Consider the following 27,338-nt stretch of genomic DNA (forward strand, 5'->3'; position numbering starts at 1 on the left):
TTCTTTTCAAAAGGGATCCTGTTCCGGCAAAGTTCAAACTGAATCCAACCGCATTTTCAATGCAGCAGCGAGATTATATCACTTTGATTCTGAAGCGATCCTGTCTTACCCTCTGAGTTCACGTCGCACTTTTGCCTCCAGTTTCAAAGCTAAAAAAAAAAACGTCCAAATCACCGGTCTAGATCTAGTCTTTTGTTCTCAGTGTCAGTCTGGGTTCTCGTGACAGGTCTGACTCACATATCGCCTTCATTCACAAAATATCATAGATCATACATTTGGTCTCAAAATGCCAACGGCTTATTTAATTTCTGGGGAAAAAGTCACCATTTATTGATTTTAATGTCGTCTGTTTTGTAGTTGAGACTTGTTCCATGTTTGCTCATGAGTCATATCAAGCTATTATCCCTCCCTTCATTCGAGTCATGTTGCTCTGTGATTACTCACTTCGATCTCCTGTGAGCCCTGGCTTCTCAGAGAAGGAGAGCAAATCCTTAAACACAGCATTTAACACTGTCACCAACCCATCAATTGTCACCATTTCTGGACTTTCAGGTCATCCGAACCCCAAAACGACGTTGTTTATGTTTGATACGAATGGTTTTTACCTCAACCCCAAGGCTAGGATGTGACACAGTTAGGACACGATGGCAAATACACACCAGTGGTCTGTATTTGAGAAGCTTTGACGGCGTGGTTTATTAAGTGAGTGGTGTTGCTGTGTCTGTGTATCCTTTCGGACATGTCCATGCACAGCTCTTAGTCACAGACACACCAAACTCACCCCGATCAGCTCTTCGTCAACATCAGATCAGATCGTAATCTGACTGGATTGAGACAGAAAATCTAATCTGGCTTTCACACAGTGTCAGAGCAGTTGGGCATTCACTCGTTTCGCACTTTTAAGTATTAAAGTGCAGCAGCCTACATATTTGGGGATGTTGACCGCAACACACGAAACGGTACCAAAGCCGACATGCAGAGGGACCCAGGGGACAACGCTAGCCACATGCCCTTGAAAGTTTAATGATCCACAAGCCCAGATTTAATGAGGAGCGTCTCTTTGGTGGCGGTTGCCAGTGACGATGCAGGAGAAGGCACCTCATGTCTCCCAGGAAGGCTCACGCTGTTTTGGTGCCATCGAGTCATTAGAAGCCAGAATGCACAGAAGCTGTGGACCTCGCAGAACACAGCCGCGACACACTGTGTCGTCTCAGCGGGACCAGGAAGCTCTGAGACCTCATTAAGGTACAGGGCCCCTGAGGGAGAACAGTCATCATGACATCATGAACATGTTTATCTTTCCAGGGAACACCAGGGGAACCAAGTATAGAGTTCTGGGCGTGGGGATTCTGGGGGTTGAGGTCAACAAGGAAGGATGTGATCCATGCCAGTTCTGGTGGTGACGGTGTCTCTTTGACCTTGTCATTGATGTGTAAACAAATGTGAGTTTTATAGGATGAAAAATGTGTCAAGAGAGTTAATGCGCTGTACGAAACAAAATTGTTTCCACAATACCACCTGTAGGGCTGTTAACTCACTTCAAGACTTGAGGTGAGGCTTCATACGAGAGGTGGAGCTGACATTTACCACCAGCAGAAGCCTCATTATTAAACTGATAGTAGGAATAATAGCTCCAGGTTTACCAGACAAATGCATCCACCAGGAAGTACATCAAAATACTGTGTGAAGAGAAAGCAGCAATACTGAAGATGAAGGTGGGTGGCTGGAGATTCTTTCTTTATACAAAAACTTCAGTTGGGATGTAAAAGCAAAATGCAACTTTTATCCACAGATCACTGATTTCAGTCCATTGCTTTTGATCCATATCCTTCCACTGGGATTGCCATTGGGCATCTGTCTCAAAAAATAAACATTTAGACATTTTTACTCTGGTACTATAATCATGCAGTACTTGCTTCTCCTACTGTAGATATAAAACCAGACACTGTGTGAGATGCAAACATCCCAAGGAGTAAACACTACACTAAACTAACAATGTCCCTTGTGGATATACTGCACAGTCAATTATATAAAAGAAACTAGTCAATAACACTGCAGCAAACATTAACTGCTTTTGTAAGACTTGCTAAACAAAATCAATGTATCTGGTCTGTGTATATTTGGAAGAATATGTACTGTACTGTCGACTTTCTGGATGATTTTGGTTGTTAATGCAAACAGGCTTGCCATGTCTTCGAGTCCCACACTGTACACTAGAATACCATACTGGTATGAGTATATTCATAACATAGTCTATTCGTACTGATGGAAACCTGGAACATATCTCAACACAAACTCAATTCTATTCAATTTCAAACACCCGCAAACGATAATGGTCTGGCAATAAAAATCAAATCTATGATTGAATGCTAGCTGTGGGCTGCAAAACCACTCGTCTCCGTACGTTAAAGCGAAACATCGTCTCATTGATAAATGGATGTGTCAGACGCACAAAAAAAACCAATTGGTATGCAGTGGTCTTGCTGTTAATTGTCTGCTGTCGTGTCAGTTGTCTGCTGCAGAGATTGCCTGTTTCCATACAGGCCACAGCCATTTCTGATTGGACAAGCTTTTGTGCACCACTTAATTTTCAATCAGATCCAATCCCGAGTCTGTTGCCGTGTAGAAAGGGCGGGGGTGAGGATAGGCAGGGGTCATGCGTTATCCGGATCTAATGAGAACCTTCAGTCAATGCAAGGCTGTCATTTTTCATCTTTTTTTTTTTTTTTTTTACCACGATAAGAGTGAAAGAGGGAGCCAATAGAGACTGGACATTCTCAAATGAACTTGTTAATCAGCTTCTGTAATGCCTGTCATTTCCAAACAATCATTGGTAACCGTGCTAACTAAGCCGTACACTGCATGGACTAATTGTCTGTCTGTCAAACTAATCTGGCATTTGTAACTTTGCAAAAGTAGTTTTTGAGGAGGCTGCTGTTTTATTTTTTTTGTTCTTCAGCAAACGTCCACATGGCATTCGAGTAGGTCAAATCTATTGTGTCTGGAGAATTTCCTGTCAGCTACAGATGAACTTTGTTTAAAAGCCCCATCTTACCCTGGATGTCATAGGCCACCCTGGGGGTTAATCAAGGGAAAGAAGACAGGGGCGAGGATGGTTGACTTCATCTCCAATACAACAGTCAACTCATTTGGTTCGGGGGTAAAAATAGAAGAGACATTTCAGGAAATCTCGACGCTGAAAACTAAAAAGGTTTCGTGACGTAAATGACAATCGTGATAAAGGACACAAGACCATGTGTCAAACGGATCCTAACATACATTGCAGCTAGTTGACTGGCACATTTGTATGTGACGTTTTGGAACATTCTCTTTCTCCACCAATAACACTACTCACCCAGTAAAACAATGTGGTCATTATGGATGGATTTAGCTGTGAGCTCAATTATGTTTCCCTTAATTTACACTGTGCCTTTTGGGTTCAATGAACTGGGCAAATCCTCTGCAGGGAAAGACGACTGCAGCAAATGTCGACAAAAGAGAGATTTTGTAAACATTAGTTTTACCTTATCAGGCAGGAAGAAACAAGCCAACAGTTGGCCCGGCGAGAGCCAGTGAATACTGATGCTCTGTCTCCGAGACAATAAGAGCTCTCGGCCATCATGAATATTTTAATAATACGTAGGATCTAATTGGACCAACAGGCTTCTGAGACCTTCTCACATCCAATAGAGAAATTGATTACAAATCAATCACTGTGTAGAAAACTGCCAAACAAGGGTGAGGGGGGGACATGATAAGAAGAACAAAGAAGCAGGAAGCTGGAGACTTTTTATCCTCCTCTGTGGTTTGTTGATCTCCTATTGATTCCCCGACGCTGGTCAAATATCACACTCCCACTTGTGGAAAGACATTGATTGGGACCGTGATTTGCAGATGGTGTGGGGGAGACAGACCAGACAGGACAGGGGACAGACACTGATTAGTGCCTTTGACTGAAGAAAGCAAACCATAGATCAAAATGTCTTTTAGTCTGATTTGGATGAAACAGGCGGTGTGATTGTTAGACCCCCCCCGTCTCATGCATGCTCACACAAAGGAACAAGTTTCACAGGCTTGAACTTGCACAACGCGAGCCGAAAATATATTTAGGTTTCTCAGTATCTCATCCGTTCATTTCAGATGAATTTCCCTTGCAAATGAGCGCGAAACCCTGTAAATTCAACGATCAGATTCAGATTAATTTGACAGACAATGTGCTTCAGCAAACCCTGGCTTCCCTGGAGGTGTGTTAGGAGAGAGCCCCAGCTGGCTGCATCTCTCTCTCTCCTCTGTCTCTGTCTCTCTCCCCCTCTCTCTCTCTCTATCCCCTCTCTCTGTCTCTGTCTCTCTCCCCCTCTCTCTCCCCCTCTCTCTGTCTGTCTCTCTCCCCCTCTCTCTGTCTCTGTCTCTCTCCCCCTCTCTCTGTCTCTGTCTCTATCTCCATCTCTCTGTCTCTCTGTCTCTGTGTCTCTCTCTGTCTCTGTCTCTCTCCCCTCTCTCTGTCTCCCCCTCTCTCCCCCTCTCTCTGTCTCTGTCTCTCTCCCCCTCTCTCTGTCTTTCTTTCCCCCCTCTCTCTCTGACTTTCTCTCGCTCCGTCTCTCTGTCTCTGTCTCTCTTCCGCTCTCTCTGTCTCTCTCCCCTCTCTCTGTCTCTCTTCCCCTCTCTCTGTCTTTCTTTCCCCCCCTCTCTCTGACTTTCTCTCGCTCCGTCTCTCTGGCTCTCCCCCTATCCTCCCCACCCCCCCTCTCCTCCACCCCTACTCCATCTCTCCCTCTCCCCCTCCCCCTCCCCCTCTCTCTCTCTCTCTCTCTCTCTCTCTCTCTCTCCCCGTGTCTCCCCCCCCCCCGGCGTGGAGCGTTCTGGTTGACGTGTGTTAGGAGAGAGCCCCAGCTGGCTGCGTATCCACACAAACTTGCAGCTGTGTCTACTGTTTAAGAGAACAACCCTTATCAGTGGTTCAGACCATCCTACATTCTCCGGAGAAAGTGTGGGTTTGTTGGTTCACCCCTGTGCAGTGTTGTCTATATGTCAGGGAGTGTTGCAGGAGTGAGGTAGCGACATATCCTGCTGGGTTACAAACATTAACCGAGAAACAAATAGACGCAAGACACCAATATAGTACGTCATTTATGTTGTTGAAATTCTTTCATGTAAGAGAAGGTGAGAGATCGTATTTTTTTTTAAATATATATACAGTATATATCAAATATATTTGAAAGTAGAAAAAGTAGCATGTCTTGTGTTTTGAGAAACAGTAGTTACAGAAAACGAAATACTGTTCAGTTCTCAATTAAACTCAATATTGCATGAATGACATGAGTCAGTTTTCCCGCCTTGTTATATCATTTCTAGCAACACTGCCCAAGTGCCTTCATTTCAAACCTGATTTCAGTATCCAAGCACGTTCAGGTCGAACAGAAACGTGGTTACTAAAGCAAATGACGGTCAGATGGCTGAGCGGTTATGGAATCGGGCTATTAATCAGAAGTTGGGGGTTCGATTCCCAGCGGTGCCAAATGACTGTGTCCTTGGGCAAGGCACTTCACCCTACTTGCCTCATGGGGAATGTCCCTGTACTTACTGTAAGTCGCTCTGGATAAAAGCGTCTGCTAAATGACGTAATGTAAATACAGACCTTTGCTTTACTCTGACCAATGAAAATACTGCTAGAACTACTCACTTCTGACCCTTGATCTTCTGCGGCGCTTAAGACTCCTACGTAGCTTTGGATAAAAGCATCTGCCAAACGTAAATAAAGCCTGTGAAGTTGCACGGAGGAAGGGTGTGTGAGGCGGCCGTACCTTTGTAGAAGCACTCCTCGCTGTGCATGATGGTTATCCTCTGTCCCCCGACACAGGAGGCCTTGTGGAGCTCACAGTGGTTCTGGTACAGCTTGCCGTCCGACCCACACACTGGCTTGTAGTGTGGTTTGCAGCTGTCCAGACACCGGCACTCTCCCACGCCAGACTCACGGCTGACTTCGCAGTGTCGGCCCAAACCACAGTACTTGTGCTCACAAGGACCGGTGGCACCGCCATGGCCCATAAACCCTGGAAGAGAAACGTAAGAAGGTTCACATCAGCGTCTCTGAGTAAAAAAAAAAAAAAAGCAGTCAGGAGTCACAGTTTGAAAGGTTTTCTAACTTGTTCTTTTCTCCTGAACCTGCTGAGGTTCCACCAGAGTCAACTCCATTTTCCCTGAGGCAAAGGTTAGCGTTTTTCATCTTCCGTATCTCTCAGAGGGACTGAATAATGGAGCGGTCTACATGTCAGGCTCCTTCAGCAGTAAGTATAGCTGACAGGACAGTGAACAGTCACTACAATAACCTCTGAACCATGGCTAATGTATCGGCTAACCGTTAGTTGCTCACTCTTGGAACCCACAGCGACTGTTTTCTTTGCCCTTTTTGGTATAGGTCTCCAAAGAGGGTGAGGAACAAGACCACAAAGGTTGTAGAGACCCTGACCAGTCCGAGTGCTGATGGCCTGGAAGGTGTGATGCTGAACTGCTGTGTGAACACAGAACCAGGGGGTGAGCACGTCACAAGTAATGATCTGGGGTTGCTCATTGTACATCTGACACGGAACAAGATGAAGCAACAGAATACACTATCTATACAATAAGTACACTACTTCCACACAATTTCAAGACAACGCTCACACAATCAACACAATGTCCCTACTACGAAGCCAGTGAATAGTTGTCCTAGAACATGTTCACCTGAACAACCGTCAAGGCCAGAACCCATCACACTGTAGTGCAGTAGATGCATACCTCCACACTCTCCAACATCCTCCCTAATTAATTCTGTCCAACTGACAAATATCAGGTGATGAGCCTTGACTGTTGGATGCTTCAGTGATTTTTGAACACAAAGAAGTGTATTTTTTTATATATTTATGAAACTTCCTAGGAAGATTAATAATAATAAAAAAAAAAATCGAAATGTCACTGTTGGTTACAAAGACCTACTGTTGGCAAGGAAACAGCATGGAGAAATAACAACTAGTCGGGAAAGATCCACCATCACCCCTGATTCCTGCCCTGGAAGGGTTATCCTCAATCAGGGGGATTTCAACAATACAAGCATGTTCCCCGTGCCCTGATTTAAACCGATCAACTGGCTGCTTTATTAATGTCTTCGTGGTGCCGATGGCATAATGATTATTCAGTGGGGGGCATTGTTGCATAGGTAGACATCCCCGGCAACCAGCCAGGTCAGGGAAGGGCACAGTCATTCCACATGGACATGCATGCACAGTCACAGTCTGATCAAGAGACATCAACTACAGATGAGTAATCCTGTTCAACGGTTTATTGATGATTGTGGTTGTGGAGGGGCCGGTGTGAACGCCGGGGCCGGAGGGACGATCACTGTGTGAGGTCACTGTGCTTTCTGACAAAACTCTCACTTGAAAAATCACGAAGGCATATGGAAGCGGTGTGAATTTGAGAATATTCAGGAAAAGCTGCGTTTGGCAGAAAGGATGGATGAGCCAATTATTTAATTTTTTTATCGAAGAGTAACAGCCATGTCAATGGATGTATTTATAGACTAATATCTCGGTTCGCCAGGGAATCAGCATGGAAAATTGCCTTGATACGAAGGCAATACAAAAGCAGACAAGAATGATAGGAGGCAAACAGCATATTAGGCCCAAAGAAACGTGGGTGAAATCCTCCTGAGGAAATAAGAAGCTATATCATATTCAGACCATGTAGTGAACTTCAAGGTTCAAACATATGTGAGTCTGGCGAGCTTCATTTGAAGGGCATCACCCATTTTACGCATCTATAATGGGCTGTATCATCATGTTGAACAATAAAACCTTAAATGACGACAAGAGGTTTGAACCGAATGACATTGCTGTGATCAAAGACAAACGTGCAGCGTTGAATTTGGGCCAAACAAGATGTTTTTACTGTCAGCATTGTCATGGAAAATGTCATAGGGAGTTATGAGATATTGTCTCAAGAGGTTTGCAGTACCAACTGTATAGACTTATTAACATCTACCTTCCACGTACTGTGAGTGATGAATGCCTGTCTCTGCAAAGCAGACCTGCAACCTTCAACATGATCACAAAGCTCATGCTGAATCGAGACTCACATCCAGCAGTACGCCCAGAATACACTTTTAAAACACATTCTCTCAGATACAGACAGTGCATCTGTTTTCTTACAACCCCCGCCCATTTGTCCCCCCTCCTGTTTTTCTCCTCCACAAAGCTCAGGATAGGAGCCTGGGCCCATCTGATGTTTTCCCCAGCAGCGACTGTGTCCTTGGGGACGAAGGCGAGAGCGGTGATCAGCCGTAGGAAGCGCTCGGCTCTCTCACCGCGATGAGCTTGAGAAGCCCTCGAGTGCCCGCGAGACAGAACAAGGGGATGCAAATAGGTATAAGCAGGCGGTAAACAATGCTAAAATTTTACATGTCGCGTAAACAACACCGCACTCTCATCACTCCTTTCAGTTCCTTGAAAGTCGCAGCAGATGCATGTTAACTCAAGAGCAAATTGAGGAGAGAAATATATAACGAGAGGGTAAAACCGAGAGGTGTATTGCGCATATTGTGGCACAAGAACGAACATCTTAACAAGCACACAAAATCGTATTTTTAGCTCACCTGTTGCCATGGAAGAAGTTTAATTTATTAAAATATTCGTCGTGGCATGTCCAATGACATTAAAAATTCTACTTCTCATACGCTAACAATTGTAAGTCATTCTCTCGCATTGGCTAAATTAAAATGTTAACATCAGGAGTATCTTGTGAGTTCGCATTGCGAGTTCAAATTAGTTCTCTCCAGAGTGCCACAAATGAATCATTTGTGATACGCTTAATGAGGGAGAGAGTTTTACATGAATAGTGCTTGATGAAGGCCCTCCACTTCTGACAGTCTAAAAAGGAGCTGTCAGTCATGTAGGCTTACCTCCTGGACCCAACTGTGCACGGCTCCGGCAGTTCTTGACATTACACGTCTGAAGGTTGTGTTCTTTCAGTAGCTTAAGCAGCCACACGGTATTTAAGAACAGTTTTAAAGAACGAGTTTAGTCGGAAGTAGGAGATATCAATGTTGTTATGAATAATGTTGGAAGAGGGTGAGATTGACTATCTGCAGACACACCTGGAAATTAAACGCTTGTTTGCTCTCAAGATACAATTGAATAATCCCTTCACACATACAGCAAACCTCCCACAGAGCTGCAGATGTGTCGTGTTCCACACGTACTTTAAAAACTGTTTGCCTTTTCTGACGCCTAATTGCTAAATGGTAACAAGCTTTGGTGGGGGGGGGGGGTTGATGGAGTTGTATAAACAACTCATGAACATTTTACGAGACACTACTTAAGGCGTAAAAGCACACAAACATTTAAAACATTGATGTTGCCTTTCCACAGAAATCACTCCCTCCCCCCCTTTCATAAGGGAGATAAACCGTCTCCATTGAACAGCGTAGTAAAGCTTCAATAAAAGCACAGGAAGTAATATGCAGATATCCACTACAAAATGGCAGATGTCAAAAGCCTATCACCCAGAACACCATGTCAGACTTAGTCTCTCATTCCAGACCAGAGCGCATGAATGGACAGCTAGTTCTGTTAGCTTCTGTTTGTGCGATTTCACCAAACATCCAACATGACACTTTACATTCCATTAGTTTCTTGGGCCCACACTTTGAATTGTGGCCTTGCATTTTTCTTTCAGTTAGAAGCCATTAGGATGCATCCCTCATAGCATCTCCGTAAACGGGCCTATTTGTCAGAGCGTGCAACGCTTTGCTAATTGTACTCCTAACACCAGTCCCAATGCTAATTCACGTTACATTAAGCTGTCTCGTGCTGGCATGGAGCCACGGTCGGCCTTCAGTGATGCATGACATCTCAGGGGGATGTAAGTACGTAATTTTTCAATTTTCAACCAGTAATTCTCTCCGGTCAAGGAAAATACAGTTACAGTTCAAAGTCTAAACCTGATCCTGTTTTATCAACAGATGTATAAAGATATGTAAGAGAGATATATATAATTTTGTACCCCCACTTGGTTTATTGACACTGAGAAGCGACAAAGATCAGTAATCGGCAGTGATGGATAAGAGCGTCTGCAAAAAAAAAAAAAATGACTAAATGTAAATGATGGGAAAGAGTGAAAGCGAGCAGGCTGTATCACAGTCTCTTGGAGGCCTCCAGGTTGTCTTTTTCACTCAGCAGATCAAGTGCCAGGGAAATCGAATGAGCCGTTATAATATAACCACCAAGACAATCCTGTACAAAAATGATTAAGAAACAGAAATCCTGTTCTTGATGCAGGGTTAGTTCTTGGTGCTTAGATATGACTATTCCTTTTGGATGATTAAAGGGATATAAACGTGAAAGTACTAGTTTTTTTTATTTATCTGTTTATTTTTCATCTTTTTTGATCCTGTGTAACTCAGAACAGTGTCCTTGTATGGTTGTCTGTGTTCACACTGCCCCTATAGTCTGAAGAATAATAGATGGATCAAGGCCTTGTCAGTATGGCCCTGGTTGAATCATTTCATTTAACTCAACAGGGGGAAGAAGAGGACGAGGGGGGCTTCTTGGAGGGAAAAATTCAAGTGTTGCAGAAAAATGGGACAAGGAGTGACTAGAGTGGAGATGAAAGCACATGGTTGACACCCCTGTAGGGACTGAGGGTGTACAACTGGAACACGTGTCTTCTGCTTCCAGTCAGTTTGAGTTCGCATTTGAGAACAGCATGAAGTCTGATAATAATCGCACGCAAAAAGAAGCTTTGGATAATAATCTAGGAACACGGGAGTACAAGCGACCTAAAGGCATCAGTAAGTACACAACACAAGATCTCCTGATTTTCCCAATTCCTCCCTGAAATAGTGGATTAGATAAATAATATTATAGTTGTCTTACTCGCTTAAATGGTTGCTCTCAGATGCATCAGAGAGCTGGGAAAGATGGAAGCTCTTGAGGAATATTCAAGTTTAGGATAAACCCCAGAGGAAATAGGGAACTCAGATTTGTATGGATTTGTAATAAGGAACACAGAAAAGCAGAGCAAAGCAACTTAAGTCCTCCTTTTAGGTCTGAATCCTGAATCCTGAACGAGAGAGAACATTGAGGGGATTCTTGGCCGGGAGCTAGGTCCGTCCTTCAAGATAATGGTCCTGTTACAATTACTGTGTTGACCTTCTTAGAGAAAAAAGCCAGACCTTTATCTGTAACCGTTCATCATTGCCCATTGTGAGTACAACAGGTCTTTAAGGACCACTGAGAATAAATAATGAATCTCTAGAAGATGTGCCTCACCTCATTGTATGCCACACATCCCAGTCAAGCTTGGCCCGTAGTTATAGATGTCAAAAGAAAGACATTCAATGTAGATCATCCGCATCAATACTGATTTGGTGGCTTTGCTTTGTAATTAACATTAGTACCGGGAGGAGTAGCTCAGTGGCACTTGCACTGCACTACAAGAGGTCGCAAGCTCAAGTCCCCCTTGTATTTCACGTCGCTAACGAAAAAGGTGTCTGCTGAAATGAATCCATTACGTTATTATTAACTGCCTTACTACACCTCAGACAAGACAGCAGTGAGGTGTTCAGTTTGCTGGAGGAGACATGTCACAACACCAATTACAGACAATGTAGACGCCATGACATGTACAATGCAATCGCACTCTTATCTTATGAAACTTCCTGGAGGTTCAAGAGGCACTATAACACAAATTAACGTATTTTACGGTACACTACCTCAAAAACAGCTTAGAACATGAATATTCTGCTGATACAAATGTTGAGTTTTTTCCTGTCCACTTTTGCATGTGAACATACCTCACCAACCCTCATACTGTTTACACCCACAGCTCAAATAATAGGTAAGCGCTGACCACCTCTGTGAACAATAACGTTTTCAATTCTATTCAATTTTTCATGTTCGGTTTTATTCTATTCTACGTTAATCTATTCCATTCATAAAGTAAACAACCACAGTGACAAACCATACCAGCAACCATAAATAAGGTTCCATGAGACCATGACACCTGCATAGGTTCATACGGTATCCATACTTAATGCTACGCCTGGCTGAAGTGCACCAGGCAGGGCTGAGATCGGTCCGTGTTTGTATTTAGGTCACACCCACCTGTCCCAGAAGGCTTTGCGGGTCAAAGACCATGAACACCAATGCCTGTAACCCATCTGAACTTGTCAGGCCTGCTCGTGTCTGCCCATCAAGACCTCCTCTCCCTCTGTTCCTCCACACCTCTACTTGTGTCGTCTGTGATAATCGTCTACCTCTACGACTCCTTCCTAGAGTTCCCGGCTCTTGTTCCTACCTTTCTCCTCTAACGCGATCACAGGAGGAGAACACAGACTTCCGAGACATCTTCAACAATATTTTTTTTTCTCACTTCCCAGAAAACGTAAGCCCGACCTACGGACAGGCGCATCCTGTGAATCTTAATTGTGGTACCTTGATTAGGGACTTGCAAAAGCGATTACGAATTACCTTGTATTGAGACTCGGGGACACTCAGTTGTGATTGAAACAACAGGGAGTCTTCCTCCAATAATTGTGTCTCCGAAGATGCGGAGTTGCAGAATAGCGTGCAGGCTGCACTCAGGTACTGCTGCGCAGTGTTATTAAAAATGGAAGAATCTCTCAGGAGGGAGGCGTATAATTTTTGAATTAATCTACAATTTAAGACTGGATGCTTACAACCTTTAAATGATTCAAACACACCAGAAAATGGGAGGAGGGGGGCAGCATACAAAGTAATAAATTATATTATTATATCTCAGAGAAGACAGCATAGGGTAGAAGGGTTGTAATTAGTTCTAAGTCATGAAATATGTCGGTTCTTTCGGGGGGTTTCAAACAGAGGGCTTACAAGGTACTGGGACATGACAACAATTAAAATAAATTACTTGTTACTTGATTGGTGTGATATGGAAAATAAACATGATATATAATTCAGCTTGTTGCTCTGCCTTCCAATGCATGATCTGATGCAATAAAGGGCAACACATTTTTTCCAGCATGTACAGATGTTCCCAAAGGTAAATTATGAGTAAGATGGGTTTATTTACCATCGGTAATAGCTTGTTACCTACAGAAAACTTATATATACTTTGGAGTGACCTGCATAGCAAGAGTGGTTGAGAAAATAGTTGCTCTCAGGATTCCAATTACAAGGCATTCTGGGTGAAAGCAGATCCTGTCCATCTTTCCCTCTTAACTTCTGACATCCAATTTCAGTTTTGTTTTGTATGTCAGTGGATTCCATCTGTCTATAATTGTTTTGTGGGCTCCCAACCACAGTCTAACGTAAGACTACTTACATTAGACAGTTAGGGAGTCAGGTGGCTGAGCGGTGAGGGAGCCGGACTAGTAATCCGAAGGTTGCCAGTTCGATTCCCGGTCATGCCAACTGACGTTGTGTCCTTGGGCAAGGCACTTCACCCTGCTTGCCTCGGGGGAATGTCCCTGTACTTACTGTAAGTCGCTCTGGATAAGAGCGTCTGCTAAATGACTAAATGTAAATGTAAATGTACTAAAAAATTCAGAGAAAAAGTGTGTTAAAACCTCTTTCAGGAGAAGATACATGTTACACTTTTGTGATGCTGAATGAAAATAATTCAGGCGCTTTCATACTGAAAATGACTCACTTGTAAAATACTAAATTTTTACTAGACGTGTCTGCTAGTGAAATTACAGGTCACGAGTAGTCTTCATTATTCATGACAACAACACGGTGGTACATACAAGTAAACTTCCTGCCATCTCCACCCCACAATGAACGATCTTTTAATCAATCCAAAAAAATGTGAATTATTTATGAACTCTCTCCGGCTCTATTTTGGGGCTTGTTATCTAGCCTAAGAATGAGTTTTACTTAAAAACTAGCCCGAGTGGGATCTTGCCTTCCTGCTTGCAGTTAAAAGGGAATGCATTAAAATGAATGGTGTCTGACAGCAGGGCCAGCCCTTTATGATAATGCACCCTCTACAATTACTGCCCTGACCTTCCCTGGTGGAGACAAATGGAGAGACGGACATTTACAGCCCCTTCCAAACGTTTAGTGGCAGACATCTTGGTCGCTATGTCACCTTTTGCCTGACATTGACTCCTGTTTTGGAGTAGGGGGAAGATGGGGTTGCGAAGTGTGTCTGCGTGTGTGTGTGTGTGTGTGTGTGTGTGTGTGTGTGTGTGTGTGTGTGTGTGTGTGTGTGTGTGTGTGTGTGTGTGGTGGGGGGGGGGGTAAAAAGGTGACGGGTGAGATGCATCTGTAAGACAGTGCGAGACCACTTCAACATTTTGTCGAGGCGTGTTGCTGCCTGTGAGCTTTTAACCGGTGGAGCGTGCGGGGGGGAGATGACGTCAACAGATATACGAGAGGCAATTTCCACCCCTCTTGTAAGTGTCATGGCTTGTCCCATTTACAGCAAAATAGTACAATTACAGTCCAGGGAATATCCAAACTACATCTGAGTATTAGTGTGTAACAGCCCTGTAAAGGAGCTGTACCTAACAGCTTCTCTCTTCCACTCTCACTGACCCTCCCAGAGAAACCAGATTCACAGCTCAACCAAAAATAGAATTACCGGGCAGAGGATATGCAAGGGAAAGAATTCATTACGTTTGTCATTATTGGTGATGGTAATCCTTTATGTAGTTTAGGCATCTTAAGCCGGTGGTTTAAGTCTGAGGAAGACTTGCAGGATATCAAAGGTACACTCATTCCCACAGCTGTCTAATCTTCTGGGTTGTCAGTCAGTACACTTCTGGAGGAAATGAGAGGGTCAACACAGATGGAAACGACAGACATCTGCCATTTTTAAGAAGCCAAATGAATTCCCATAACGCACCACAGCTAAAGTATTTTTTATGTAGGTGTAAATGTAATGTAGTCAGATGGCTGAGCGGTGAGGGAGTCGGACTAGTAATCCGAAGGTTGCCAGTTCGATTCCCGGTCATGCCAACTGACGTTGTGTCCTTGGGCAAGGCACTTCACCCTACTTGCCTCGGGGGAATGTCCCTGTACTTACTGTAAGTCGCTCTGGATAAGAGCGTCTGCTAAATGTAAATGTAATGTAAATGTAGGTAAACGTTGCAGTGTCCTTTTTAGCATGAATCTAAATTATTAACACTTTAAGATATGAGTGTTTCTATGGGCAACACTTTATGATTACATTAACTAACATGTAACTACATAGCAACACTGCTACAATACATAGTAACATGTTATTTAATGTTACCTTAATGTAAAGCGTAACTACAATGTTGTTACTATGTATATAGTTACATGGTAGCTAATGTTACTTCAACGTAAAGTGTTGCCTTACTACGAAATACAAAACCAGGTGTTGAAACAGTGAAAGTGCACTACTGGCGGTCTACTACTATTTAGACCTCAACAGCACATCTGAGGTCTGGTGGGAAGATATTTTCTGTCTCTTTCACCGAGCCACAGATACACACATACAGGCGTCAGCCTGCAAAGGAAAGTGCTTTCTCTCTTCCTCATCCCCTGTCCACAGCTTGAGGTCGATACACCCAAGATGCTCATCTGCCTTCTTCTTATTGATGTCCTGCAGCCAAAGTGAACAGCGAAACAAAACAAGGTTTTCCAACTTTGGGAGGGGACCACTTCATACTCACCCTGAACCCCAAAATCCTCTCAGTATTTTTAGATACAGTCCACATTCATTTGACGGGGGGGGGGGGGGGGGTTATAAATGAATTTGGGGGATTGGATTTATTGAACCGGTATGCGGTAGTTAATTATGCAGTGCAACTTTTATTCATGGGGGAGGAAAACTCAAACTAAGTTTAATATTATTTTCAAATGAACTGCACAAGAAAAAGCAGTAGTGTGGAAAAGAGGAATAAGAAAATCTGAACTTTACCCTTTATATGCAGGGTCCCTGGATTCCCATCCTGCTGAAACAAACACAAAAACAATGGATGAGATATCTAAAAGTCATACAATATATTCATTTATGAATCGGTATGAGTGCCAACAAAGGTAACTACACGAAAGCGTTTTACTTCCGGGTAAACAGTCCCCCAACAAAGCAAAACTAAAAGTAAAAATAGAGAACACACTAAACATACAATCCACCTCTACTTTTAGTAAGATGTTGAATACTGAGAAATCCTTATTAAGGCTAATAGGTAACAGCGGTTGAATATCAATACTGCAGGGCATCTGACAGCTAACATCAGGCATAACTAACTGTGTATAAGATACACACACGAGAGCAAGATACATTGCAATTAAGGGTGTTCCATGACATTACAGTTTCATGTCTATATAATTTGACAATGCTTCCTGTATGAATTTATCAATAAATATACGGTATATGTGTATATATAAATATACACAGGTAGCATTGTCAAATTATTTACCACTGAGTGGTCGGCATATTGTGAACAATAATGTGTATGGAATAAAGGCTCAATTATCAAAAGTGCTATGCTGTCACAGATTGTTCTCCACAATCTCTTAGTGGGAAGGAAATGGCATAAATATTTGATTATACCACCATCAATGCTTCAGTAGCTTCTCTCCATCTCCCTCCCCCCCTCCCTCCCATCCTCCCTCCCCCCCTCCCTCCCATCCTCCCTCCCTCCCATCCTCCCCCCCCTCCCCCCCTCCCCCCCTCCCATCCTCCCCCCCCTCCCTCCCTCCCTCCCATCCTCCCATCCTCCCTCCCATCCTCCCCCCCTCCCATCCTCCCCCCCATCCTCCCCCCCCCCTCCCTCCCTCCCATCCTCCCATCCTCCCTCCCATCCTCTCTCTCTCCCTCCCTCCCTCCCTCCCTCCCTCCCTCCCTCCCTCCCTCCCTCCCTCCCTCCCTCCCTCCCATCCTCCGTCTTTCTCCAGGTGGTACAGGACAGACAGGAAGCTATACCAGCTGGTCTGGGGTCAGTAACAGGAGTCTCTGCTGACAGTGCAAAGAAAAGAGCAGTCTATTCGTTATCTAAGGCCTGGATCTGCATGGAGAAATCAGCTTGTTCACTTCTCCGGTTCTCAGGAGGCCCATGCAAATCTATAGAATCCACAGCCCAACACTGAAACCGGAATCCAGAAAGCAAATTTTTGAAGAAAACTGGTATTTATGTACAGGGCTTGGTAAGGACGCTTGTTGGAGGAATTTTTTTCTAGCTGTTGTCAGTTCCATGACAACATAGACAGACAGACACAGTGACTTGTAAATAGTATTGTACTACATTTTCAGCATACTGTACATTGAGATTGAAAAGATTTGCAGATGTCTGGTTGAGAGCATATTGACGATACAGTGTATCGAGTGTGACAAAATAGAATCGCACCTGTCAAATGTAGAAACTTGGGAGGAAATGTCAACATATCATTTTCACTTACTACAAAAACGTTTTAACTGTATTTACTACAAAAATATAAAATGTTAAGTTTGCCCATTCCTTGGTATGATGAATAGCATTATGAGAGCGGATTTGGATCACCACTTTTTACACAAAAAACGTTTTTTATATCTAGACAGGAGGACATATTAAAAGAGGTGGCTCAGATAAGTGTCTAGTTTTGAAGCTTTCAACTCTTAGTCCAGCTAGTCAGTTTATATACCATTCATCTCCATATAAAATATGCTAAACTAATACGATATAATTCCACGCTAGCGCTGACAAATGCTGTTTTGCCTTATTTAATCCTCATAAACAAATCGTGAGTGAGTTTGATGCCAAGCGCGTCTTAAAATATCCCAACTTCCAGAGCAGGTAGTGTTATTAACAGGATAAATGAGCTGGAGAGCTACTCTGAAGGTTTGAAGGCCAGATTTTCCAGTGAGTGATTTCCCTGAGGTCCCTGGCAGACCCACTCCCTGGGGACTGGACACCCAGCTGCAGAACCGGTGCCCCATCTGCCCCGGCTACAGCTACAGCTGGCTAACTGCCCGCCTGCATCGCTCTCCAGCTTTATCTCAAATCCTACCTCCCTCCATCCCTCCCTCCCACACTAGCCATCCTAAATTCCCAGGGACAGTTTCACCATAGCTTGCCCTTCAACCTGATATTCTTTCTTTCTCTCTCTCTCTCTCTCTCTCTCTCTCTCTCTCTCTCTCTCTATCTCTCTCCATCTATCTCTCCATTTCCCCCTCAGCTCAGTCACCCTCTCTCACCCCCTCCCTGCCCCTCTTTCTCTGCCTCTCTTAGCTTATCCTCTTTTAATCTAGATTTGCCGTGTGTGCAGACTACTGGGTAATGGCTGTTCTCTCAGTTCTCAAGTACTCAAGCTAATCTTAATTATCTCCTGACATGACATCTACTAAACACCACAGCAACAACTAACTCAGACACTTGCGCAGTGGTTGAATTCAGACCTAAATATAGCTGTATATTTTTGCAGTTCTCTTAGCCCTTCTCTTGTTGGCTGGTTTGGAAAAGAATTCGTATGGATCCCAGGTAAGGCAGATGACAGGAATTTGGAGCCATGTGCTCTTAAGAAGATTTATTCTGTACTCCATGATTGAAGGGGTCTCCTGCTGGTAAATTTAATAAGGTCACAACTTATGTGAATGTTCACTTCATGAAGCAGACTGTGCACTCAGCCCTTTTCTCCGTGTACACTTGTACTGTTATAAAAATGTAAATGTATATATTTTATACAAATAAAGCAAGGTCATTGCAGTGGCTTCCTGAAGTCTTAGTCATATCGCATTCATATTTATTCAACAACAGCAAAATCTATTCAATACACAAACTTTGATATCTCTTTATGGGTTCACTGAATAAGAATCTTCTAAATACTTGTCTCATATATTGTGTAACAAAAAGCCCAACTTGGCTTAGAGAGGGAGTCACAAATGAGGCTATTTTTTACAATAGGCCACATTTTTCAACCGGAAGATCTGACTGATGAATCAAGTCTAACTTTCTAGTCCCACAAGACAAATTGTATGGAATGCTAATGCTGCAATGACATTTCTATGCTATTGTATTACTTTAATGCACCTTACACATCAATTTCACCATGGCAGAAAGCTCATCTATCATTTCACGAGGCGAGCCTTACCAAAGCAGAACTGTATATTTTTGTGTGTATTTTTGACAGTTCTTAATACAGTGCCATAAATCAAGCTTTATAAGTCCCTTACATGCAATGTACAATATTATATAAACTATTCTCCTTTGGGGATTCAAAGCCAAAACTGACATGTTGCAAGCTATGTATTCCACATCAGTCCTCTCTCTAAGCCTCAGAACACCTAAAGCTACCTGCTTTCCTGGACATTAGCATTACGTTTTACGCCAAAATTGTATTCATTTAGCAGAAGCTTTTATAAAAAGCTACTTATAGTACACACAGTGCCCTAGTAGCTTACCGGGTAAATACACATACTGTGTAGGCGGAAGCCGTACTGCAGAGTCCTGGGTTCAAATCCGGCCTTGGCCCTTTGCTGCATAACAACTGTTAAATAAAGCATGAAAAATGCCCCAAAATATCTCTCTTTAAAATAAAAGTACAAACTAGAGAGGGCACAATTTCTGGGGAAATTGTGAGGTGTGCTTGCTGCAGCTGAGGTATATTTTATACTTTACTTAACCTACTATTGAAGATTTCATAGATTAAAAAGCATACAACTTACATATGTTGCTGCTTATTTACACTTCAAAATACAAAGCGTGAAAGTGTAGAATGAAATGGGTTTCTCTTATTTTCCTGGGTGCTAAAGGCAGGCTGATTATGATGTTGGAGCCTCACAAATGGTAGTTAAAACAGTTGCATCAAAACTAAGAAAAAAGGGCCATCCTGTGTAAAAAAATGGTCCTAAACTATACTATGCCTTAATCTTCCCCTTCTATTGATATTTTCAAGCATTTACTTAAACTGCATTTCTTTCATAATTAAACCCCCTTTGAAACAGGCTGATCCAAACAACTACATTGTCAGTAGCATTCCATCTGCTCACACCCTCTCACACAACACTTTAAATTTCTCACACTGAGAAGTAAGGGATAACTTACAGTATCTTGCTATATACAATTAATGGACGAAGCGCAGGCATACAGAGAAAGGTTGTCTGCCGAGGTGAGAGCTGTCTCGAGTTAAATGCAACCTACCAGTCCCCCCCCTCCAGTTGACAGGTATGGTAATCTCCCGACAAAACTTGATAAAACTTGAGGGCCCTGCATATGAGAGAGAGGTTGTGCACATTGAGTACATCAGGAGATCAAGGATCAGAAGTGAGTAGCTCTAACAGTGTTTTATTCGTCAGAGTAAAGGAACCCCCTGTATTTACTAGCCACCTCACAAAGTAACCACATCCCAGCCACCAGAAATGTGCTGTAGGGCTGTAGGCTGGTGCTCCCAACACTCAGATGACTGAAAAGAGAGCTATATGCCCTTCAAACACTTCCTGTCTATTTTCTGAGCGGCATTTAGCCTTTCCAGTTCGTCTTTTCAGAAGCTAATGTATGACTGGACTGGAAATGGCCTTTTAGTATTACCAATGTTGTGTTTGGTTGGATTGGCTCTCTGGAGCTGAGACAAGTTGCAAAAGTCACATTTTTGTTTGTACGAACGCAAACGAGGACAATCGATCTGTGTTGTCTGAACGGTGTCACATCATCAGCAACACCAGCTAGAACACTGCGATCATCAAATGCAGGCCTATTAGAGGTCACCAGAAGCAGTCACAAGAAGATTGGTGATGCAGCCTTTGTCAATTACGCCCCAAAACTATGGAACAAATTACCAATAAATATTAGGGAAGCAAACACGCTAGACATTTTTAAAAGACAGCTTAAAACCTACCTTTTTACCAAAGCATTTAACTAATTTTATCTCAGAAGGGTTTTACTACTTTTATTAGTTATATTATTGTTTGCTATTTTAATTATTTCTTTTATCACTTGTATTATTGTTTTTATTGATTCTATGTAAAGCACCTTGAGCTGCAATACTTGTATGAAATGTGCTATATAAATAAAGTCTTATTATTATTATTATGTCCACTTCTGAAGCAGCTGGGTGCGTAAAGGTCACCCTAGACCGTTCGCCCTCGCTCCGAACCACCAATCCCAACAGCATAAAAGAAAAAAAAACGGATGAAGTGGGGAGTTGTGTAATTAAAATCCTGACACCCGTAGGAAAGAACATGTAATCAATATGCATCGAGGATGCAATCAATCGCGTGCATGTTCAAAACTGCATAATGACCGTCAAAGCGCAGTGTTGGGGCTGAGGGTGCGAAAGCACAGAGAGGGAAGGACAGCACGGCTGTGATGGCTTCATTCATCACAACAGATTATGATTAATATCCAGCTCAGATGCTAGTCGTCCACTGTGACCATAACTCACACTGGATATTAACAAGCTGGGCCACAGTAACAAGTCGTAACCTTTTTTTGGGGGGGGGGCCGTGCTATTAAACTTACTGTAGTTTAGATTATAGCTTCCTTATCGTGCTGTGCACCAAAAAACCTTTTTAATGAGTAGGGGAATTTAGAGAATGGTTTGCAATCAGTCGCAGCAGTAAGACCTGGCCTGCACTCATTTTCTCCAGACTCCACGTGTTTTGAATATTAATGATGTGCACTCAGGGGGCAAACTTTGATACGATATCTACACTGGCCTAGCCTGCGCGATAAGTGACAAAGAAGTTTGCCTTCGAGGTGGAATCTGGTTGTCCTGCAATGTGGGTCACCAATTAAAGTCTTGTTATTAAAAATTCCTGCACATAGTGTTATTGTCATTGGGTCCATTATTATTATAATACATTCAAAGACTCGTTGGCAAGATGTTGTGCTTGTTTCTCTGCTTGCTATGCTTCACAATAGTTTGGTGGGAGACAGCCTAATTTCAAAGAGCCAGGGTGTCAGTGATATGGGATCACAGCATATGCTGCTCAGTAAAGCTGGAACAAACCTGATTGATTAACTCATTATTTGGCCCAGGCAGTTAAAAGTCTCAGGGTTTAAATTATGACACACGGGGAAACACTTGAAAGGGTCCCTGCACTCATTTCAGGAACCACAGTTAGAGATGTATGACTTTGCAGCTAATTCTGTAGCTTTAATGTGTCCAAACTGCAAGGGGGAGAGTACAGTAGAGACTGCAGGCTCATTAGTTTAGTTTCTGATGTGCATGTTGCTAAAACTCCGGTCTTTAGTCGTGATTTGGCAATGAATTATCAATGCAGCTGATAGTGAACAGTGCAGTCTAATGCCTGCTTGTGTTCATCAGCAGGCAGTGCAGACAACGTACAGTAATTATATCAATGTTCTCTCAGCATTCTGGCACTGTTCCCCCAAAGTCACGCATCACACCAGTGATCCATATTTTCCCCCACAAACGACCCTCTTTTAAAAGCAGCTCTTCTGTCAAAGTGACCTTTGTGTCTTTGTCAGCTTTAGGAAGACTCCAGCCTCTGGCTCTGTGAGACCCATCTCCTATTCTGCTCATCGCCATCTGTCCATCTCTCTCTCTCTCTCTCTCTCTGTCTCCCTCTCTCTGTCTCTCCCTCCCTCTCTCTCTCTCTCTCTGTCTCTCCCTCCCTCCCTGTCTCTCTCTCCCTCTCTTCATCTTCCTCACTCCATCTCTCCCCCTCTCCATCTTTCTCTCTTCCCCTCTCTCTCTACAATCAACACTGATCCTCGGGCTTCAAATTACCATTGTCTCTGAGTTTGAATTTTGCATGCCAGTAAGACTAATAAGCCAATTGAAACAAATCTTTGAGCAAAGCATAAAGTCCCTATTTAGAGATGCCAGACCACCACAACCTACCAATGGGATATGTAAATTAATGGACAAGGGTTTTTTTCTTCTTTATCTTGGTTCTTACAAAGCTTATTTTCCTGTGCTTATCACTCTGGGAGTGTAACAGGACGTGAGTACACAGTGGAAAAACACACACACAAGCCTGCAGACTAGAAACCCAGTCCAGCTTCAGTTCCCACTGCCAACATAACCCATTCCAGCCAGCAATAATTGATCTATCACGTAATGAGGCATTCAACACACTCACCACTCTCATTCTTAGACATCTTTATAAGAAAGCTCAGGAGATAGAGAGAAACAGATTGAAAAAGAGATACTGTGGAGAGGAAAGAAAGAGGTAGGGAGCTGGGAGTGAATGTTGTTGTTGATGGCTAATGGCTCCTGTAGATTCTGACTGAGTTTGCTATGCTTTCTCCTTTATCAATTCAAAAAATCAATTACACTCAATGTTGGATGTTTTGCTGAAAGCCCCCTTTTAACCTTCACTCCATCTCCCGTATCCTCTGTCCACAATCCTCCCGCCTTTTGATAGTCTTGGATAATCACCGACCTTGGCAAACAAAGCCAGCAATAAATCATTGAGTATTTATTCTGAGAAACCCCCCCCAAAAAAACTCAAAAAAAAGTTGCTTGACACGCTGCAGCGGGCCTCCAATGTAATTAGCTTCATAATTGGCAAAACTGCAGGCTACTCTTGTTATGAAAGGCTAATGGAACAGGAAGGAAATCAATACCTTGTGTCGGAACCTCACCACCGGTCGATAGGGCAGCTGCCCGAATCCGTCCTGGCTGGGCTTCGCCTCCGCGATGGGCAATACAATGCCCAACAAGAAAACAGCCAGCGACCAACATTTGGGCGTCCTCATCGGTATGTTCCTGTCAAAAACAGAAGGAGAACCAGTGAGCGTTCTTCGCGACCGTTCCGGAAGGTTCGATACCGCACCGTCGAGACAATGAATCAAACGCTCGGAAATTTGCGTGAGACAATGAGAAACCACAGATTTGTCTTCGGTTTAAACTAACGCTATCAATAATAAGTGCCTAACACTCCCGAGAGATTAGATCTCGTTTGAATCCAGTAAGTGGAAATGGGCGTCATGAGTAAATCAAGATAAAAAAAGACACCAAGAGTAACCGCGAGACGATAATTACTGTGGTACCATTTTAATTAGATTGATGACTGTTGTACTTTTAAACATCTCTTTGTAGACATTGTTTAATGCCCACATTTTCCGTATCATTGAATCATATCATTGAACGTTAACAGAAATTAGTATGTTACTGTGTATCTCCAAGAAGTGAATTTTACTTGAGCTGGATGTACATTCATAACTTCCTAAAGTAATTGTTTTATATTACAGGGGTATCTGACAGCACAGGGTACAGCAGCCTATTTGGGAGTTGGGTCTAAGCAGATACAAGTAAACAAGTAACAGTGTGTTAGTTATGGAAGCAAATTAGTGACAATGTTTTGAATTTTAAAAGGCATTGAATACTTTATATTGAAATTTAAACACCACTGAATTTGTTGGTTTTGAATTCCCCTCACCTTCAAATAGAACAAAATCCAGGCTGCTCAAATTCGAATGATGAAATTCAGATCAAAAAATGTTTTGCCGATAAAATTAAGATTGCAACATCCAGGATACCAAGGTAAGGCTCACAGAAGGGTCCATCTGCAGAACTCTCTCCTCAGGCCCCTCTCATTCAGGTGTAGCTGCAGATCAGTCATACAATCACAACCTGTGGTCTGAGGAGAGAGGTCTGGTCTGAGGCAAGCGATACCTTGGTATACCGGATGTTGCAATCTGATTTTTTTCGCCTCTAATATTTTCATCTCTAATTTTGGGGATCTGAATTTCACCATTCGAATTTGAGCAGCCTTAATATTGCTCTATTAATTATAATTATTATTATATAATGATAATTTCTGAAGCTTTTTGGGGGGGGGATTTTTATTTTACTGTTCGAATTTCATCAGCTTGGATTTATGAACCTTGAATGTTTGGATCAGATTTTTTTTTTTACATAAAAAAGTTATATTTCTCAATGTTAGGTATTCAATGCCTTAAAATTCAAAACATTATGTCACTGATTTGCTTCAACAGTTAGTGGTATCAAGTAAAAGACATACACACAAGCATTTTTCCACTTATTATAATCTAGAATGGCAAAGAGGGTTTAGGTTGGTTATATAGATGCTGATCTGCGGGCATCTGTGAAGCCTTCTGTGACATTGCTTGAAAATAGGATATTCCACACACATTACTGTTAGATTTGATTTGATTGTATGCTAACACCATGCAATTGCATAGCAGTTGTAATGATGTCAACCTCATGTAAAGTGTCGCCACATTGTCTATCAATTAAAACAATTTAAATCCCATTCAAGTCCATGGGGTGTGATGTATATCATTATACATCATTCCTGAAAAGGATACATCTATTAAAATCTCCATGTTTCAGTCCCAATACAACTCACACTAAATTATTCATAATTCAGTATGAAAACATGGTTGACCTCGCCACAACACCAATTAAACACCACGTTGAACGGGAAGCCCACTGCAGTGCACAACGCGTCTCTCCGCCCCATATAGTCTGTGTGTGAGAAAAGGCAGGACACCAAATGTAGAGGAAAACAAAACACATGTCAAAGTGTGAGTCAGTACAAGTCTGCTTGTCTGTACAACTGCTGGGCTGGGGGTGGAGGTGGAGTAGATGGGGGTGGAGGTGGAGGGGAGGGGGGTGGAGGGGGAGGGAGACAGCCAGAGATGCTGGTTCAGGCCTCTGAATAGCGGTAGATCAGGTGAACAGGAAGTAACATTGTTGTCCTGGTGATCTCTGACAGAAATTGTGGCCCTTGTGCACCCAAGCTGTGCCTGGAGGTTAAAGGTCAACGTGTCATCCATTTCAGACAAACTAAGTGCTTGTGCTTCTGTGACTTGCTGGCATGGCCTGCTGCACTTAGCCTGCGATCCCTCCACCTACTACTACTACCAATTCTCTTTTTCCTCTTATTACTCCTCTTCCTCCTCTTCCTCCTTCTAACTCTACTCTGTTTATCTGATCAGCAGCACATCTTCCAGTATCATCCATTACCTGGCCCTGTCTGTTTGTTACATGGATTATTAATGGTATGATGTTGTTGGATTAATGTGTCACACAGATGCATACGCAGTGTTTTGTACTGACATTACGAGGGCTATCCTTTTTATATAGGCTTGGTCTGTTGACAAAGTCTGTCTGGTAAATGAATAATTCGTTTTTGGGAAATCTATCTACTACTAATTTAAATATATTTCCAATCGTCTAACATCAAATAAACCATCCACAATACTAAATAACAGGAGTGTAGTGTGCTTTGGCAAATTCAATAAATAAGTTATGAAGTGTACTTTGGAATCATATTAGCTCTCTGTTTTTCAGCCAATGAGATTCAGAACCATCCCTTGACAACTTAGTTTTAACAGGATAATTACTGATGCTTCCAGTTATCTGTATGTGTGTGTGTGTGTGTGTGTGTGTGTGTCACTGTGTGGGTTTGTGAGTGCATGAGTCTTTGTTTGGAGAGCACAAGAAGAAAGTGAGGCAGAAATATTTTTCTATTTCCCCCCCCCCCCAAGGGAGAGTCATCATAACTTTGGCTGGTGGCTATAAATCCTAGCGAGCATGTCTAAGCTTCGGCATTGACTTTCAAATGAAGACGACCCATCGCTCACTATGTACACAGCGCATCAGGGCTCGACTGCCTTCCATCTAAGGCGCAGCGCAGCCCTGTTCTGCAGTCTGCAGTACTGGGTCTGCAGTACTGGGTCTGCATCACAACGAATGACTACTGACAGACAGAGGCGACTGTTATTGCACGCACCACCAAAGCAGGATCGGTGACAGCAGGCGGCGATAAGATCCACCTATAAGGTCACTCGTGTCAGGTGACAAACTTAACCTGAACTTTACCTTCTAATCTGATTGGTTGAGGCTAAGATCCTTCTAATCTGATTGGTTGAGGCTAAGATGAGTCCTTCGTTCCAGTGACCCCCTCCCCCTTATTTTTCTTGAAGCGCACGTTCCCTTTTGCGGGATGGAGGCGCGAAGAGACGAAGCGTAGCGGGACAGATGTCGGGGGGGAAAGAAATGTGTCTCGATTTCAAACACAGTTTAGGGGAGAGAAAAAGATAATGACAAATATATGACGTTAAACTCTTGACTGAAGCTGTGTGATTTGTTTAAAGTTGATTTAAAGTTCCAGAATTCAGCACAGTGCTCTGTACTTCTACCCGCACACTCTATTCTACCATATGCTCCCCACCCCCCGTGAGACGATATGTTTAAGAAAGCTCAGTTGTATTTCTCCGTGAGAGATCAGTGGAGTTGGAGTACGTCTGGTTGTCCCTGAGATGTCCCTCCTGAATAAACTCTGTGGAACAACTGCTGTCTATTTGTCGGGTGAAGTCATATCGTCAAGTCATCACAGCCTTTCTCTCCCTCTGTTATACCCAACTGTGTTATGAAACGAATGAAGGGGCTCTTTCGTTTCAAGGCAGAGGCAGAAACAAGGTACTACTTGAGCGCTGA

The 27,338-nt window shown here is 43.0% G+C and overlaps 1 protein-coding gene across 1 annotated transcript in view; it reads right to left on the reverse strand.

Moving 5' to 3' along the window:
* fstl5 (follistatin-like 5) overlaps window positions 1–27,338 on the reverse strand; it is a 90,579-nt gene that overhangs the window by 54,773 nt on the left and 8,468 nt on the right. Inside the window, exons 2-4 of the mRNA XM_067247623.1 lie at window positions 23,495–23,636; window positions 15,904–15,934; window positions 5,802–6,050 (exon numbers count right to left, since the gene is read on the reverse strand). Coding sequence (XP_067103724.1) covers window positions 5,802–6,050; window positions 15,904–15,934; window positions 23,495–23,636 — 422 coding nt within the window. The remainder of the gene's footprint in view (window positions 1–5,801; window positions 6,051–15,903; window positions 15,935–23,494; window positions 23,637–27,338) is intronic.

The sequence above is a fragment of the Osmerus mordax genome, chromosome 12, assembly GCF_038355195.1.
Source record: "Osmerus mordax isolate fOsmMor3 chromosome 12, fOsmMor3.pri, whole genome shotgun sequence".
Taxonomy (NCBI): Eukaryota; Metazoa; Chordata; class Actinopteri; order Osmeriformes; family Osmeridae; genus Osmerus; species Osmerus mordax.